Source organism: Neovison vison, chromosome 7 (genome assembly GCF_020171115.1).
Source record: "Neovison vison isolate M4711 chromosome 7, ASM_NN_V1, whole genome shotgun sequence".
NCBI lineage: Eukaryota > Metazoa > Chordata > Mammalia > Carnivora > Mustelidae > Neogale > Neogale vison.
This window is the reverse complement of record NC_058097.1, coordinates 50,692,320-50,705,066: the sequence shown is the minus strand read 5'-3', so window position 1 is coordinate 50,705,066 and position 12,747 is coordinate 50,692,320. Positions and strand designations below refer to the sequence as shown.

The following is a 12,747-nucleotide window of genomic DNA, read 5'->3' as shown; positions in this document are numbered from 1 at the left end:
AGCCCCTCGGAGGCCTGCGGGCTGGGGTTCAGAACCATCAGAGTTTGTGGCCAAGACCACAGGGGAAAGGAGGCGGGGGAGGGGGTTGCCGCCTCTTTCTGGCTTCCTTGACCCCTAGTGGGCACAGCTGGCGGTGCAGACCAAGCGCGTGGCCGCACAGGTGGATGGTGGGGCGCAGGTGCAGCAGGTGCTCAACATCGAATGTCTGCGGGACTTCCTGACGCCCCCGCTCCTGTCCGTGCGCTTCCGGTGAGTGGGGTGGGGGCCCTGCCAAGCGGCTGCGGTCTTGATGGGGGCGGAGGGGGTCTGGGGTCTGATGGAGCCTCCTTGCCGCCCCTCCCTCCCCTCGCCACCAGGTACGGGGGCGCCCCCCAGTCCCTCACCCTGAAGCTCCCAGTGACCATCAACAAGTTCTTCCAGCCCACGGAGATGGCTGCCCAGGACTTCTTCCAGCGTTGGAAGCAGCTGAGCCTGTGAGCAGCGAGGGGGCACGAGCTGCAGCTGCTGGGTGGTGCGGGGTGGGGCCTTCCAAGCACCTGACCCAAACCTTTCCCCTGCCCCCAGCCCCCAACAGGAGGCACAGAAAATCTTCAAAGCCAACCACCCTATGGATGCGGAAGTCACTAAGGCAAAAGTGAGTGACCACTGCACAAACAGGAGTGGGGGCCCTGGACCCACAGCCCAGACCTGCCTCTCCCTAACTGGGGTTTGGGGAGCAGTTCCCATTTTTCCATGCCTCTGTTTTCCCATCTGTAAAATGGGGCCAGGTCCCACTCGCAAGGATTTCGGGGAAACTGGTGGCTCCCAGATCTGGCCCCCTCCGACAGCTACTCTTATTCCCCAGCTCCTGGGGTTTGGCTCTGCTCTCCTGGACAATGTGGACCCCAACCCTGAGAACTTCGTGGGGGCTGGAATCATCCAGACTAAAGCCCTGCAGGTGGGCTGTCTGCTCCGGCTGGAGCCCAATGCCCAGGCTCAGGTGAGCAGTGGTCTGGGAGGCGCCCCTGAGACTGACACATAACCCCCTGCCTCAATGTGTTCGCTGTGCGCTATGTCCCTGAGTCCTCTATCTTTTGTCTTCCTTGCCACATCCTTTCTCTGCTTCTGGGTCTCACTTTCACCCTTCACCCTTTCCCTCCTGTGTTGTTTTTATTTCTGCCTCTTGCCCCTTCTGTCATCTTTCTAATCCCATTGTCCTTTTTGTCTCTTATCTCCCTGTATCCTCCACCACCTCCCCCCCCCCCCCCCCCCGCCCCTGGGCTCTCTGTCTCCTCTTCCTCCTCCCTGAGTCTGTGCCGCCATGTCCCCCACCCAGATGTACCGGCTGACCCTGCGCACCAGCAAGGAACCCGTCTCCCGTCACTTGTGTGAGCTGCTGGCCCAGCAGTTTTGAGCCCTGGACTCTGCCCCCGGGGATGTGGCCGGCGCCAGGCAGCCCCTAGGACTGAGGCAGCTGTGGTGGATGGGGCAGCGAGGGGACCTCCACTGGAGACAGGGAAGATCCCAGGGGTGGGGGAATGCCTGGAACCTTCCTCCGGCCTTTTGTATTTTTATTTTTGTTCATCTGCTGCTGTTTACATTCTGGGGGGTAAGGGGGAGCCCCCTCCCTCCCTTTCCCCCTTAAGCACAGAGGGGAGAGGGGCCAGGGAAGTGGGCGCCTCCTCCCCTCCCACCCCACCCCATTGTAGCCCCTCCTGCCCCCTCCCCGTCCAGGGGCTGTGTATTATTGTGAGCGAATAAACCGAGAGACGCTAACAGCCGTGTCTGCGTGAGTGGCTGAGGCGCAGGGGTCAGAGGAGCGGGCTGAGGGCCTGCAGAGTGTGGGTGGCCAAGCCCCGAAGCGCGTGGGTGGGACACTGGGCAGACAGCAGCAGCAGCAGCCGCCGTGGGCCCGCCTGCACAGCCACCAGCCGCCAGCCTGTGCCCGGCTCCTCTGGCCCAGACACCAGGTAGCAGGCTCTTGGCACCTGGGTCCTCTGGGCCGCTTCCTCCACCTTGTCCTCTGCTGACCCCGGCTCTGGAGGAACGACAGGAAGGGCTGAAGTGACCAGGGGGGCCCTAGAAAACTAGTAGGCGAACCTGCAGGAGCAACACACATCCCGGGCCTGACAGGTGAGGGCCTCGCAGCTCAGCTGGCTGTCAGTCGCCTGAAGGACATGGGCCTTCTCCCCCTTCTTCCCAGTCAGCCTCCATCCCCCCTCTCTACTGGGGATGCCGTGTGCAGCCTGCCAGGGATGCAGTCCGCCTAGCAGTACAGATCATGAACACTCGGGTATGCTGAGCAGATACAGGCCCAGCCCTTGGAACCCTCCCCGCCCCTCCCCACACATTAGGCAGGGAAGCAGGTGGGGGAGGTGGAGTCACGCAGCTAGGAGGGGCCAGTCCTCTGTCCCTTCCTTTGTCTCCCAAGGGTCTCGTGGGTTCTAAGACAACTTTTCCCTCCTAACCTAGTCTCTGTGACACCCTGCACCCCGAGGGGCAAAGATGGTGGCAAAGTGTGTGCTTGCAGCAGTACAGTGGAGTGTGGCTCAGGGAACCCATGTGTGACTCATGGCTCTCCACTGCTCCCCGAGCCTCAGTTTCTTCCTCTGCAGCAGCAGAGTGATGTGACAGGAGCTCCCCCTCACCTGTGAGGGTGAAGTCAGTCATGGCATCCATGACACTGGGCCAGAGAGGAAGTCTCAGCGTTACCTGTTAGGGCTGCCCAGTGGATTCTACGGTCTCCAGGCTGCGACCCCCCTGAACCTCCCCGCGGGTGTGGATGCCCCATCCTCCCTTATGTGATCAGAGATTCAGTGTCCTCGAGTGTACAAAGGGGGCACACCTGGTGGGAAGTGCGTGGCGGTGACCAAGGTGTAGAAGGAACGCAGGAGGCGACGACGATGCTCAGGAGAAGGCTCTGGAGGGGGGAAGAGAGGATGAGAGAGGGCCACCCCTGGGCCCAAGCCCCTCCCGGCCTGGCCCTCCTGTCAGTCACCTTGAACTCCAGAGGGCTCCACCGTGAAAAGGCAACGTTTCAGTTCCAGGTGGAGCAGCAGCAGCCTGTGAGAAAGCGGGTGTTGTGGCCGGGTAGAGGGGGTGAGGACCCCCAGCCCACACCCCCGTCCAAGCCCTACCCGAGGATGTCCGTGTGCAGGGGGAAGCCAGCGGGCAGCGCTCGGGATCCCAGCGGCACGCAGGCCCGCAGCGGGTCCAGCACTGGCTGCCACCAGCGGTCCAAAAACTGAGGCGACGCCCGTCGGTGAGGTCAGGGGCGGGTACCGGGGGGCGTGGCCAGGGTGGAGAGGCGGGGCCCACAAGGGCGGGGGGTACCCAGGGGACCAGGGAAAGGGTGAAGCCTGCAAGGAGGGTATGGGAGCGATAAAGGGACCGGGCAAGGAGGGTATGGGAGCGATAAAGGGACCGGGCTGGCGGGAAAGTGTAGTCCACGGGGGGCGGGGCCGACGAGGGCCGAGTGCGGAGTAGAGAACGCTGGCCGGGAGAGGTGGTTAGCCAGGGACGGGGCGGGCGGGCAGAGGGTGTTACAGGGGGGAAAGCGGGGACACGGCCCGGATTCACCTGTAGATCCAGCTGGCTGAGGGGAGGGCGCGGCCCGCAGAGCAGACACAGCTCCAAGCCCGGCAGCAGCGTCAAGGTCAGAAGCCGATGCGGGACCTGAAGCGGGGCGCAGCAGGGGCTGGCCGGAGCTCCGCCCCTTCCCGCCGAAGCCCCGCCTCCTCACGTTCCAGCCTCAGGCCTCTTGGTCCCTTCACCGCCCCCTGTCCCACGCGCCCCGACTCCCCCAGCTCACCGTGGGACTCCCGTGCGGCAGGTACACCGGGTAGTCGCGAGCGGCCTGAGGCGGCAAGGACCCCACCAGCCAGGGGAGCAGCACGGCCTCCGGCGTCCCCAGCCGCCACCAGCTCTCTGTTGCTGCCACCACCCGGCCCGACACGACCAGGCTGCCAAAGGCCGTCCCCGCCGCTTCAGCGAACCCAGAGAGGGCTTCCTGGGTCAGGAGACATGAGCAGGGGTGGAAGTGACTTCCCAGGTGTGCCAGGAGTGGGAAGAGACAGGCAGACAATTCAAAGTCGGCCTGCTGGCATGCTCACGTGCCTCACTCTCCCTGGGCCTGGGTTCCTTCACCTTCACAATCAAGTACCATCCCCAAGTCACACTGTAATTTAAACAGCTATTGTGGCTGCTCCCTAGACTGACACGTGTTACTGAAGTTAATAATCCCAACAGCATGAGCCAGGTGGGCGCAATCAACCACCTACTCCTGCTGGGAGAGGTCATGTCACCTGCCCCTAGTCATGTCACAGGAGGCGCCCATGCCAGGGGAATCGACAAGAGCAGTATTTAAGGAAGGATAGATGGAAATTCACCAGCGAAAGGAACAGCATGTGCCAGGCAAAGAAGTTGGGAAGTTGTTGGGGTCCGAGGAACCCCCAAGGCAGTTGGGTGAAGGTGGATTGTGGAGTTAGCAGAGGTCAGAGTGAGCACGTTGGAGGATTTCAGATTCCACAGGTCCTCAAACACTGGGCTGGGGGGACAGGAGCTTGTTCTGAGGGCGATGGAAGCCATGGAAGGGCTGTGAGCTGGGCAGGAGTGGGGTAGCTCTCCGTGAAGAAAGACCCTTCTGGGGCCAAGTGGGGGTTGGGATGGAACCCAAAGGATGAGAAAAGATTGAGGCAACGATCCAGGGGTAAGAGGATGAGGACTGAGCCAGGGCCAGTGACAAGTGAAGGGTTCCCCAATGCATTCTCAGTACCTGCAAGACAGACCCCTCTGGAGGAACTACACAGTCCACACACTGGGTCAGGTCCCCGATGAGCTCAGAGTCCCCCAGGAAACTGTCAATGAGGCAGTAACTGGCCTAGGAATGGGAGGAAGGATGAGTTTAGGACCCAGGTGGGCCCCAGATCTGCTGCTTCCCCTTCAGAAAACTAGCCCTACTGGGCATGGCTCTAGGGTCAGTTGACCAGGCTGCCCCAGGAGCAGCTGGGAAGTGTTAGTTTCTGAATATCCGTGACCTGGGATCCTAACTTCCGTGCTTGCGTACTGCAGCCTCACCCTTAACTCCTTCTTCAGTCTCTCCACGTTGCGAATATTGGTCAGTTCTTCGAGTCCCACAAGAAGAACCTAGAAGAACCAAATAAAAGAGCAGGAGCTGGGGATCTGGACTCCTCTCCTGGTGTGAGGGAGGAGGATGTTAAGAGCTCAGATTTCCAGGTTTGGGGAAGAGGGCTGGGGAGTCTCACCATGGCCCCAAACACCATTTGGAGTAGCCTCTCCAGCCTCAGCTCCGAGGTCCCCTCCTCAGATGACAGCACAATGAGGGTGATGCTGTGAGAAAGGAAGGTGAGAAGAAAGAATGATTCCAGGCCAGGGAAGCAGGACCATGAGGAGAAAGTCTGCCCTTGACCCTGGATGCAAGTTACATCTTTCGCCAGCTGGCACAACCTGCTTCTCATACTGAGAAACTCAGGGATCAGACAGGGTAACTGGCTTGTCAAAGATTCCACAGCCAAGTAAACAGCTGGCCTTGGAGACCTGGTATGCCTCAGGGTCATCTTCAACAGGGGCCATCACCCAGCCCCTGGCCCTGCCCCAAAAGCTACAGCTTGGAGACCTGTCATGGAAGCTTTTCCACACCACGGTCGTGTCCTCCGTCCTTGCAGAGCTCAGCTGCACCTCGAGATTCTGCCCAAACATGTGTACTCCATTGAGGGAACCGATGACAGAGAACGGAAGCTGGGGGAAAGTTGGGGACATTAGACAGGAACCCCCAATCCCCTCCACCTTGGGACCCAAGTGTCCAGGGTCCCAGCCCCCTCCTCTTTCTACATCCCCTGGCCCTCCTCTTCTGGAAATCAAGATTATAAGACCAGTCATTGCACCCTTGGCCCTCTAAACTCGACTCTGATCCTACTCCCCTGACGACCCAGAGTCCAAGTGCCTAGCCCCCTTCTATTTTGAAGATCCAGGGGTCCAGAGCCCCACCTGCTGGCGGGCGGGGGCACCGCCGCGGCAGCTTCTGCAGAACAGGGGAACTCCGCTGGAGGCCGCAAGGCAAAGCAGATGTACGGTGCCCTCGGTCCCCTCCTCGCCCATCTGGAACCCTCTCCAGTCCCCTCGTTGGGGAAGTCAGCGACCACCTTGGAGCATGCCCGTGGTCACACTAAGTCGGGCTGCCAGCAGGCGGTCCGAAGCCGCCGGAGGGCGAGATGGCGAGCTGATTGGAAGAGAAGTAGATTTCCCGCCTTCTTCACCCAACTCAAACCCATCCTCAGTCTCTATTCCAGTACCTCCCCCGAGCCGTTTAGGTGCTCTTCCGCCTCGACCGGAAGTCATATGCCCCTAAGAAAGATGGCACTCATCGTACTTGTAAAGCTTCGTAGTTTCTCCCTAATTGTTCATTTATTTAAAGAAGAGAATGAAGAGCCCGGATTGAAGGTAAGGACGGCGCCAAAGCGTTGTCTGGCGAGCGTCAGGTAAACTAAGATGTTTTTACATTTTAAATTGATAAAGAGCTGTGCCCCACTCAAATATGGCGGCTGCCACCGAGGCGTTGCCTGGCAACCGCATTCCGTCCACTTTCCAGTCCAAGGTACAGAGAGCTGTGCCCCACTCAAAGATGGCCGCATGACGAATCTGGAGCAAAACCGAGAGAAATACCATCTCCCCTTTCACCCTTGCGGGATGGTTTGGTCCGGCCAACGTTGCCTAGTAACCACCAAATGAGATGGTTGTTTTTGTTATTAGAAAAAGAAGGATGAAATCCTTTATTTTCCAGAATCATAAAAATAAGATTCTTTCTGTAATAAATTTATGCACTTTAGTGCAGCATGCCGAACGTGAAAATACTCCTTCCCAAGCCTTTTCCCGAAATAAAAAGTTGACAGTTTAACCCAGAATATTAACACATTTTGACAAATATGATCACTATGTTAATGTCGCCTTCAAACTTTTCCTCATGAGACCAAATAAATATATGTCGTTTTTTTAAATGTCTTTTTATAATCAACATTATGGATCTAACAAAATCAATTTAGCCAATTCCAGATTGACATACATTAGTTTGCTTCTTCTGTGTGTTTAAACTGTGTTTAAAGTAAAATTTCATTTAGTTCTGAATATAATGAGCTAGAACACATTTTAAACTGTGTTTAAAGTAAAATTTCATTTAGTTCTGAATATAATGAGCTAGAACTTTTCTCTTTTGTGAGAACAGGGGCCTTCATTCAACCAAATGTATTTACGAAATATATAGTAATGTTTAAAAAAAAATTGCTTCCTTTCATACATGTTTTGCCTGCATTCTAGATTTGGTTTCTTTCTTCCTTAAGATTCACTTATTTATTTTACAAAGAGAGCATGAACAGGAGGGGCAGAGGGAAAAAATATCCTGCACACTTCCAGCTGAGCCCAGAGCCCCTCAAGGGGCTCAGTCTCTCAACCCTGAGAACAGGACTTGAGCCCAAATCCAGAGTCAGACAAGGCTTAACCTACTGAGCAATCCAGGTGCCTCTCTAGATTTGATTTCTTTTTAAAATTTATTTTAATTTTTGTTATTTATTTGAGAAACAGAGAATTAGAGAAAGAGAGCTTGAGGGGGGCAGTGTCAAAGGGAGAAGCAGACTCCCTGCTGAGCAGGGAGCCCAGTGTGGGATTCCAGGATCATGATCAGAGCAGAAGGCAGTCACTTAACCAACTGAGCCACCCAGGCGCCCCTAGATTTAATTTCTATCTTTTTTTTTTTTTAAAGATTTTATTTATTTGACAGACAGAGATCACAAGTAGGCAGAGAGGCAGGCAGAGAGAGAGAGCATGAAGCAGTCTCCTGGCTAAGCAGAGAGCCCGCTGTAGGACTCTATCCCAGGTCCCTGGGATCATGACCTGAGCCAACGGCAGAGGCTTTAACCCACTGAGCCACCCAGGCGTCCCTAGATTTGATTTCTAATAGCTGATAATATTAGGATGTTTATCACACACTAAATTGCATCAAACTTTTAGAGGAAAAAATGTGCATAGTATAGTATATGAGTCCAGAGGCACCTGGCTATCTCAGTCCCAGGAGCATGCAACCCTTGATTTTGGAGTCATGAGTTTGAGCCCCATGCTTGGTGTAGAGATGACTTTTTTTTTTAAGATTTTATTTATTTATTTGACAGATAGAGATCACAAGTAGGCAGAGAGAGAGAGGAGGGGAAGCAGGCTCCCTGCAGAGCAGAGAGCCCGATGTGGGGCTCGATCCCAGGACCAGGGTCCTGCCCCTAGAGATGACTTTTTAAAAAATGAGTTACAGGGGCGCCTGGGTGGCTCAGTGGGTTAAAGTCTCTGCCTTCAGCTCAGGTCATGATCCCAGGGTCCTGGGATCGAGCCCCGCAACGGGCTCTCTGCTCCGTGGAGAGCCTGCTTCCTCCTCTCTCTCTGCCTGCCTCTCTGCCTACTTGTGATCTCTGTCTGTCAAATAAATAAATAAAATGTTTAAAAAAATGAGTTACATTGGGGGGCCTGGGTGGCTCAGTGGGTTAAGCGTCTGCTTTCAGCTCAGGTCAGGATTTCAGGGTCCTGGGATCCCAACATCAGGCTCTCTGCTCAGCAAGGAGCCTGCTTCCTCCCCTCTCTCTGCCTGCCTCTCTGCCTGCTTGTGGTCTTTCTCTCTCTCTGTCAAAAAAGTAAATAAAATCTTAAAAAAAAAAATGAGTTAGGAGCGCCTGGGTGGCTCAGGCAGCTAGGTATCCAACTCTTGATTTCAGCTTGGGTCATGATCTCTGGGTTGTGGGATGGAGTCCTGTGGTGGGCTCAGTTTCAGTGGTTTCAGTGTTGAGTCTGCTTGGGATTCTAACTTACAGCCCTTGCCTCTGTGCTGGTGGTCTTTGACTCTGAACTCATTACTTGATGTTGACTTGAGTCCTGTCAGGAGTATGTACTTCTAGTTCCACAGATTTTCAGGAGTGTTAGCAACCTGGAACCACTTCAGCTGTCCTGGGAGACCTTGGTTTACCTGGAGAAAAAGAGTACCATTTTCCAGTTTGCAGCTATGTTCGGGCTCTAGGTGATGCCAACACAGCCCCTGGGCAGGTGGTTCTATTCCAATGCCCTTTTTTTTTTTTTTTTTTGGTTAATTATTAGCTCTCTGTTTGGTGGGGGGAGTAGGGGAGGGATTCTTGAAGACCTTTCATGGGGTCTACCTTTTTAAAAAAACATATATATAAAATACATGTATATATATGAGAGAGCACAAGCAGGTGGAGAGGTCGAGGGAGAGGGAGAAGCAGGTTCCCCGCTGAGCAAGGAGCCTAATTCGGGGCTCAATCCCGGATCAGGACCTGAGCCGAAGGCAGATGCTCAACCAACTAAGCCACCCAGGTGCCCCATGAAGTCTATCTTTTAATAAACCACCAGTGTTGGCAAAACAGTATTATTACATCTAATCCATCGTGATGCCAGAAGCCGAAGTCCAGGCTAAAATATCTACTTGTTCATTTTTATCCTTTGTAATACGTTAAAATAAATGTATTAAAAGAAATGTACATTAAATACATTAAAAGAAATGTATTAAAAATCAGTTAGGGGTGTCTGGGTGGCTGAGTCAATTAAGTGTCTGTCTTTGGCTCAGGTCATGATCTTGGAGGCCTGGGATCCAGCCCTGGTAGAGCTCCCTGCTCAGTAGGGAGTCTGCTTCCCCCTCTGCTTTTGCCCCTCTCCCCTGATCTGTGTCCCCCTCAAATAAAGAAATAAAATCTTTGGGCGCCTGGGTGGCTCAGTGGGTTAAGCCGCTGCCTTCGGCTCAGGTCATGATCTCAGGGTCCTGGGATCGAGTCCCGCATCGGGCTCTCTGCTCAGCAGGGAACCTGCTTCCCTCTCTCTCTCTCTGCCTGCCTCTCCATCTACTTGTGATTTCTCTCTGTCAAATAAATAAATAAAATCTTTAAAAAAAAAAAAAGAAATAAAATCTTTTAAAAAAATCAGTTAATACAACCAATCATACACTCAGCTTATCTAAAGAAACGTTTCCTTTTAGTTAAGAGGGCAGATTTTAATTTTAGGAAGCATTTTATTATTTTTTTAAAGTTTTTTAAAAGATTTTATTTATTTATTTGACGGAGAGAGATCACAAGTAGACAGAGAGGCAGGCAGAGAGAGAGAGAGGAGGAAGCAGGCTCCCTGCCGAGCAGAGAGCCCCATGTGGGGCTCGATCCCAGGACCCTGAGATCATGACCTGAGCCAAAGGCAGAGGCTTAACCCACTGATCCACCCAGGCGTCCCTTTATTATTATTTTTAAAAGATTTTATTTATTTATTTGACTGACAGAGATCACAAGCAGACAGAGAGGCAGGTGAGGAGTGGGGGAAGCAGGCTCCTTGACAAGCAGAGAGCCGATTTGGGTCTTGACCCCAGGACCCTGGGATCATGACCCGCGCCGAAGGCAGAGGCTTTAACCCACTGAGCCACCCAGGCACCCAATTTTAGGAGGCATTTTTTTAAAAGATTTTTATTTATTTATTTATTTGACAGACAGAGATCACAAGTAGGCAGAGAGAGAGGAGGAAGCAGGCTTCCTGCTGAGTAGAGAGCCCGATGTGGGGCTCGATTCCAGGACCTTGGGATCTTGACCTGAACCAAAGGCAGAAGCTTAACCCACCAAGCCATCCAGTCACCCCTAGGAGGCATTTTAATCTTCTTACCTGTTGATCATTTTTTCTTTCTCCGATTTAATCTTCCTTATAATTTTTTTATTATTATTATTATTTTAGATTTTTATTTATTTATTTGACAGAGAGAGATCACAAGTAGGCAGAGAGGCAGGCAGAGAGAGAGAGGAGGAAGCAGGCTCGCTGCTAAGCAGAGAGCCTGACGAGGGGCTGGATCCCAGGACCCCGGGATCATGACCGGAGCCGAAGGCAGAGGCTTAACCCACTGAGCCACTCAGGCATCCCATAATTTTATTATTATTATTTTTTTTTAAAGATTTTATTTATTTATTTGAGAGAGACAGTGAGAGAGAGCATGAGCGAGGAGAAGGTCAGAGAGCGAAGCAGACTCCCCATGGAGCTGGGAGCCTGATGTGGGACTCGATCCCGGGACTCCAGGATCACGCCCTGAGCCGGAGGCAGTCGTCCAACCAACTGAGCCACCCAGGCGTCCCATAATTTTATTATTTTTAAAAGACTTTATTTATTTATTTGACAGAGAGAGCCAAAGAGCACAAGCAGGAGGAGCAGCAGAGGGAGAAGCAGCCTCCCAGATGAGCAGGCAGGCCATGCTGCATGGATCCCAGGACTCCCGGGTCATGATTTGAGATGAAGACAGACACCTAACCAACTGAGCCATCCAATCACCCCTTCCTTATAATTTTATTAAAATTGAATTACACTGGTATAAAACATATGGGAGCTGCTTTAGATTAAAAGAAATTTAAGAGGGGCACCTGGGTGGCTCAGTTGGTTGAGCGACTGCCTTCGGCTCAGGTCATGATCCTGGAGTCGTCTCCAAATGGAGTTCCACATCTGGCTCCCTGCTTGGCAGGAAGTCTGCTTCCCCCTCTGACCCCTCCCCTCTCATGCTCTCTCTCTCTCTCAAATAAATAAATAAAATCTTTTTTTTTTTTAGTTTATTTATTTATTTGACAGACAGAGATCACAAACAGGCAAAGAGGCAGGCAGAGAATGAGAGGGAAGCAGGCTCCCTGCTGATCAGAGAGCCCAATGGGGGGCTTGATCCCAGGACCCCGGGATCATGATCTGAGCCAAAGGCAGAGGCTTTAACCCACTGAGCCACCCAGGCGTCCCAGAAATAAAATCTTAAAAAAAAGAAAAGAAAAGAAAAGAAATTTAAGAGATATAATGTCTAAATATGTGTTTGGTCTTTGGATTCTGATGCAGATAAACAATGGAAAAAAGCCATTTTGAAAGAACTGGGGAAATCTGATTGTGGATTTAGTGTTAGATGACACTAAGAAATAATTTTGTTGGGGGTGTATGGTGGTTGTATGCGAAAATGCCTGTAACTTTTTTGTGTGTGTGAAGATTTTATTTATTTGACAGAGAGACACACGGAGAGAGGGAACAGAAGCAGGGGGACTGGGAGAGGGAGAAGCAGGCTTCTTGCTGAGCAGGAAGCCAGATTAGATTAGAGACTGGATCCCAGGACCCTGGGATCATGACCTGAGCTGAAGGAAGATGCTTAAGGACTGAGCCACCGGGTGCCCATGTCTGTAACTTTTTAGAGAGGTCTGCCAAGGGTTTAGAAGTAAAATGGTAGGATGTTGGGGTTCTACTTTAAAAGGCTTCAGCAAGGAAAATAAAAGCAAAAAGTGTTGGAAAAGGTAAACGTGACAAAATGGCAATACGACTGTATGTGAGAGGAAGGCACCCTTTTATCTTAAAGTACATTGCCAAAATACACTGGGGCAAGTGGTGCTGATTCATAGCCCCTATAGACTGTGTCTGAGCCCACTCTCCCGCCCTCAGGGACATTATTCTTTCCGATACTAATTAACGTGACAAAGGTAAAATGCTTTTTAATTGGTGAAGATAAGCAGTTTTCAGATTTTTACTTGCCATTTTAAATGGTTCTGTGTGAGGGGAGAGTCTCCCTACCACTAAAAAATATATATTTCTGGGGCGCCTGGGTGGCTCAGTGGGTTAAGCCGCTGCCTTCGGCTCAGGTCATGATCTCAGGGTCCTGGGATCGAGTCCCGCATCGGGCTCTCTGCTCAGCAGGGAGCCTGCTTCCCTCTTTCTCTCTCTCTCTGC

The 12,747-nt window shown here is 52.6% G+C and overlaps 2 protein-coding genes across 3 annotated transcripts in view; one reads left to right on the top strand and one right to left on the bottom strand.

Annotated features, from left to right (window-relative positions):
* Positions 1-1,755, top strand: part of AP2A1 (adaptor related protein complex 2 subunit alpha 1) — a 30,646-nt gene extending 28,891 nt beyond the window's left edge. For both annotated transcript variants that reach the window (XM_044256843.1, XM_044256842.1), the window contains 5 exons: positions 126-249; positions 357-473; positions 565-634; positions 845-979; positions 1,316-1,755. In XM_044256843.1, coding sequence (XP_044112778.1) covers positions 126-249; positions 357-473; positions 565-634; positions 845-979; positions 1,316-1,393 — 524 coding nt within the window. In that variant the 3' untranslated portion in view covers positions 1,394-1,755. The remainder of the gene's footprint in view (positions 1-125; positions 250-356; positions 474-564; positions 635-844; positions 980-1,315) is intronic.
* Positions 1,749-6,283, bottom strand: FUZ (fuzzy planar cell polarity protein). Its single transcript, XM_044256844.1, has 11 exons — positions 5,986-6,283; positions 5,615-5,736; positions 5,244-5,328; positions 5,056-5,124; positions 4,754-4,858; positions 3,791-3,988; positions 3,559-3,654; positions 3,117-3,223; positions 2,978-3,042; positions 2,825-2,899; positions 1,749-2,017 (listed from the first exon to the last, which is right to left on the bottom strand). Exons 1-11 carry the CDS (start codon positions 6,094-6,096, stop codon positions 1,791-1,793), a joined length of 1,260 nt encoding a protein of 419 aa, XP_044112779.1. The 5' UTR covers positions 6,097-6,283; the 3' UTR covers positions 1,749-1,790.
* Positions 6,284-12,747: the final 6,464 nt, after the last annotated feature.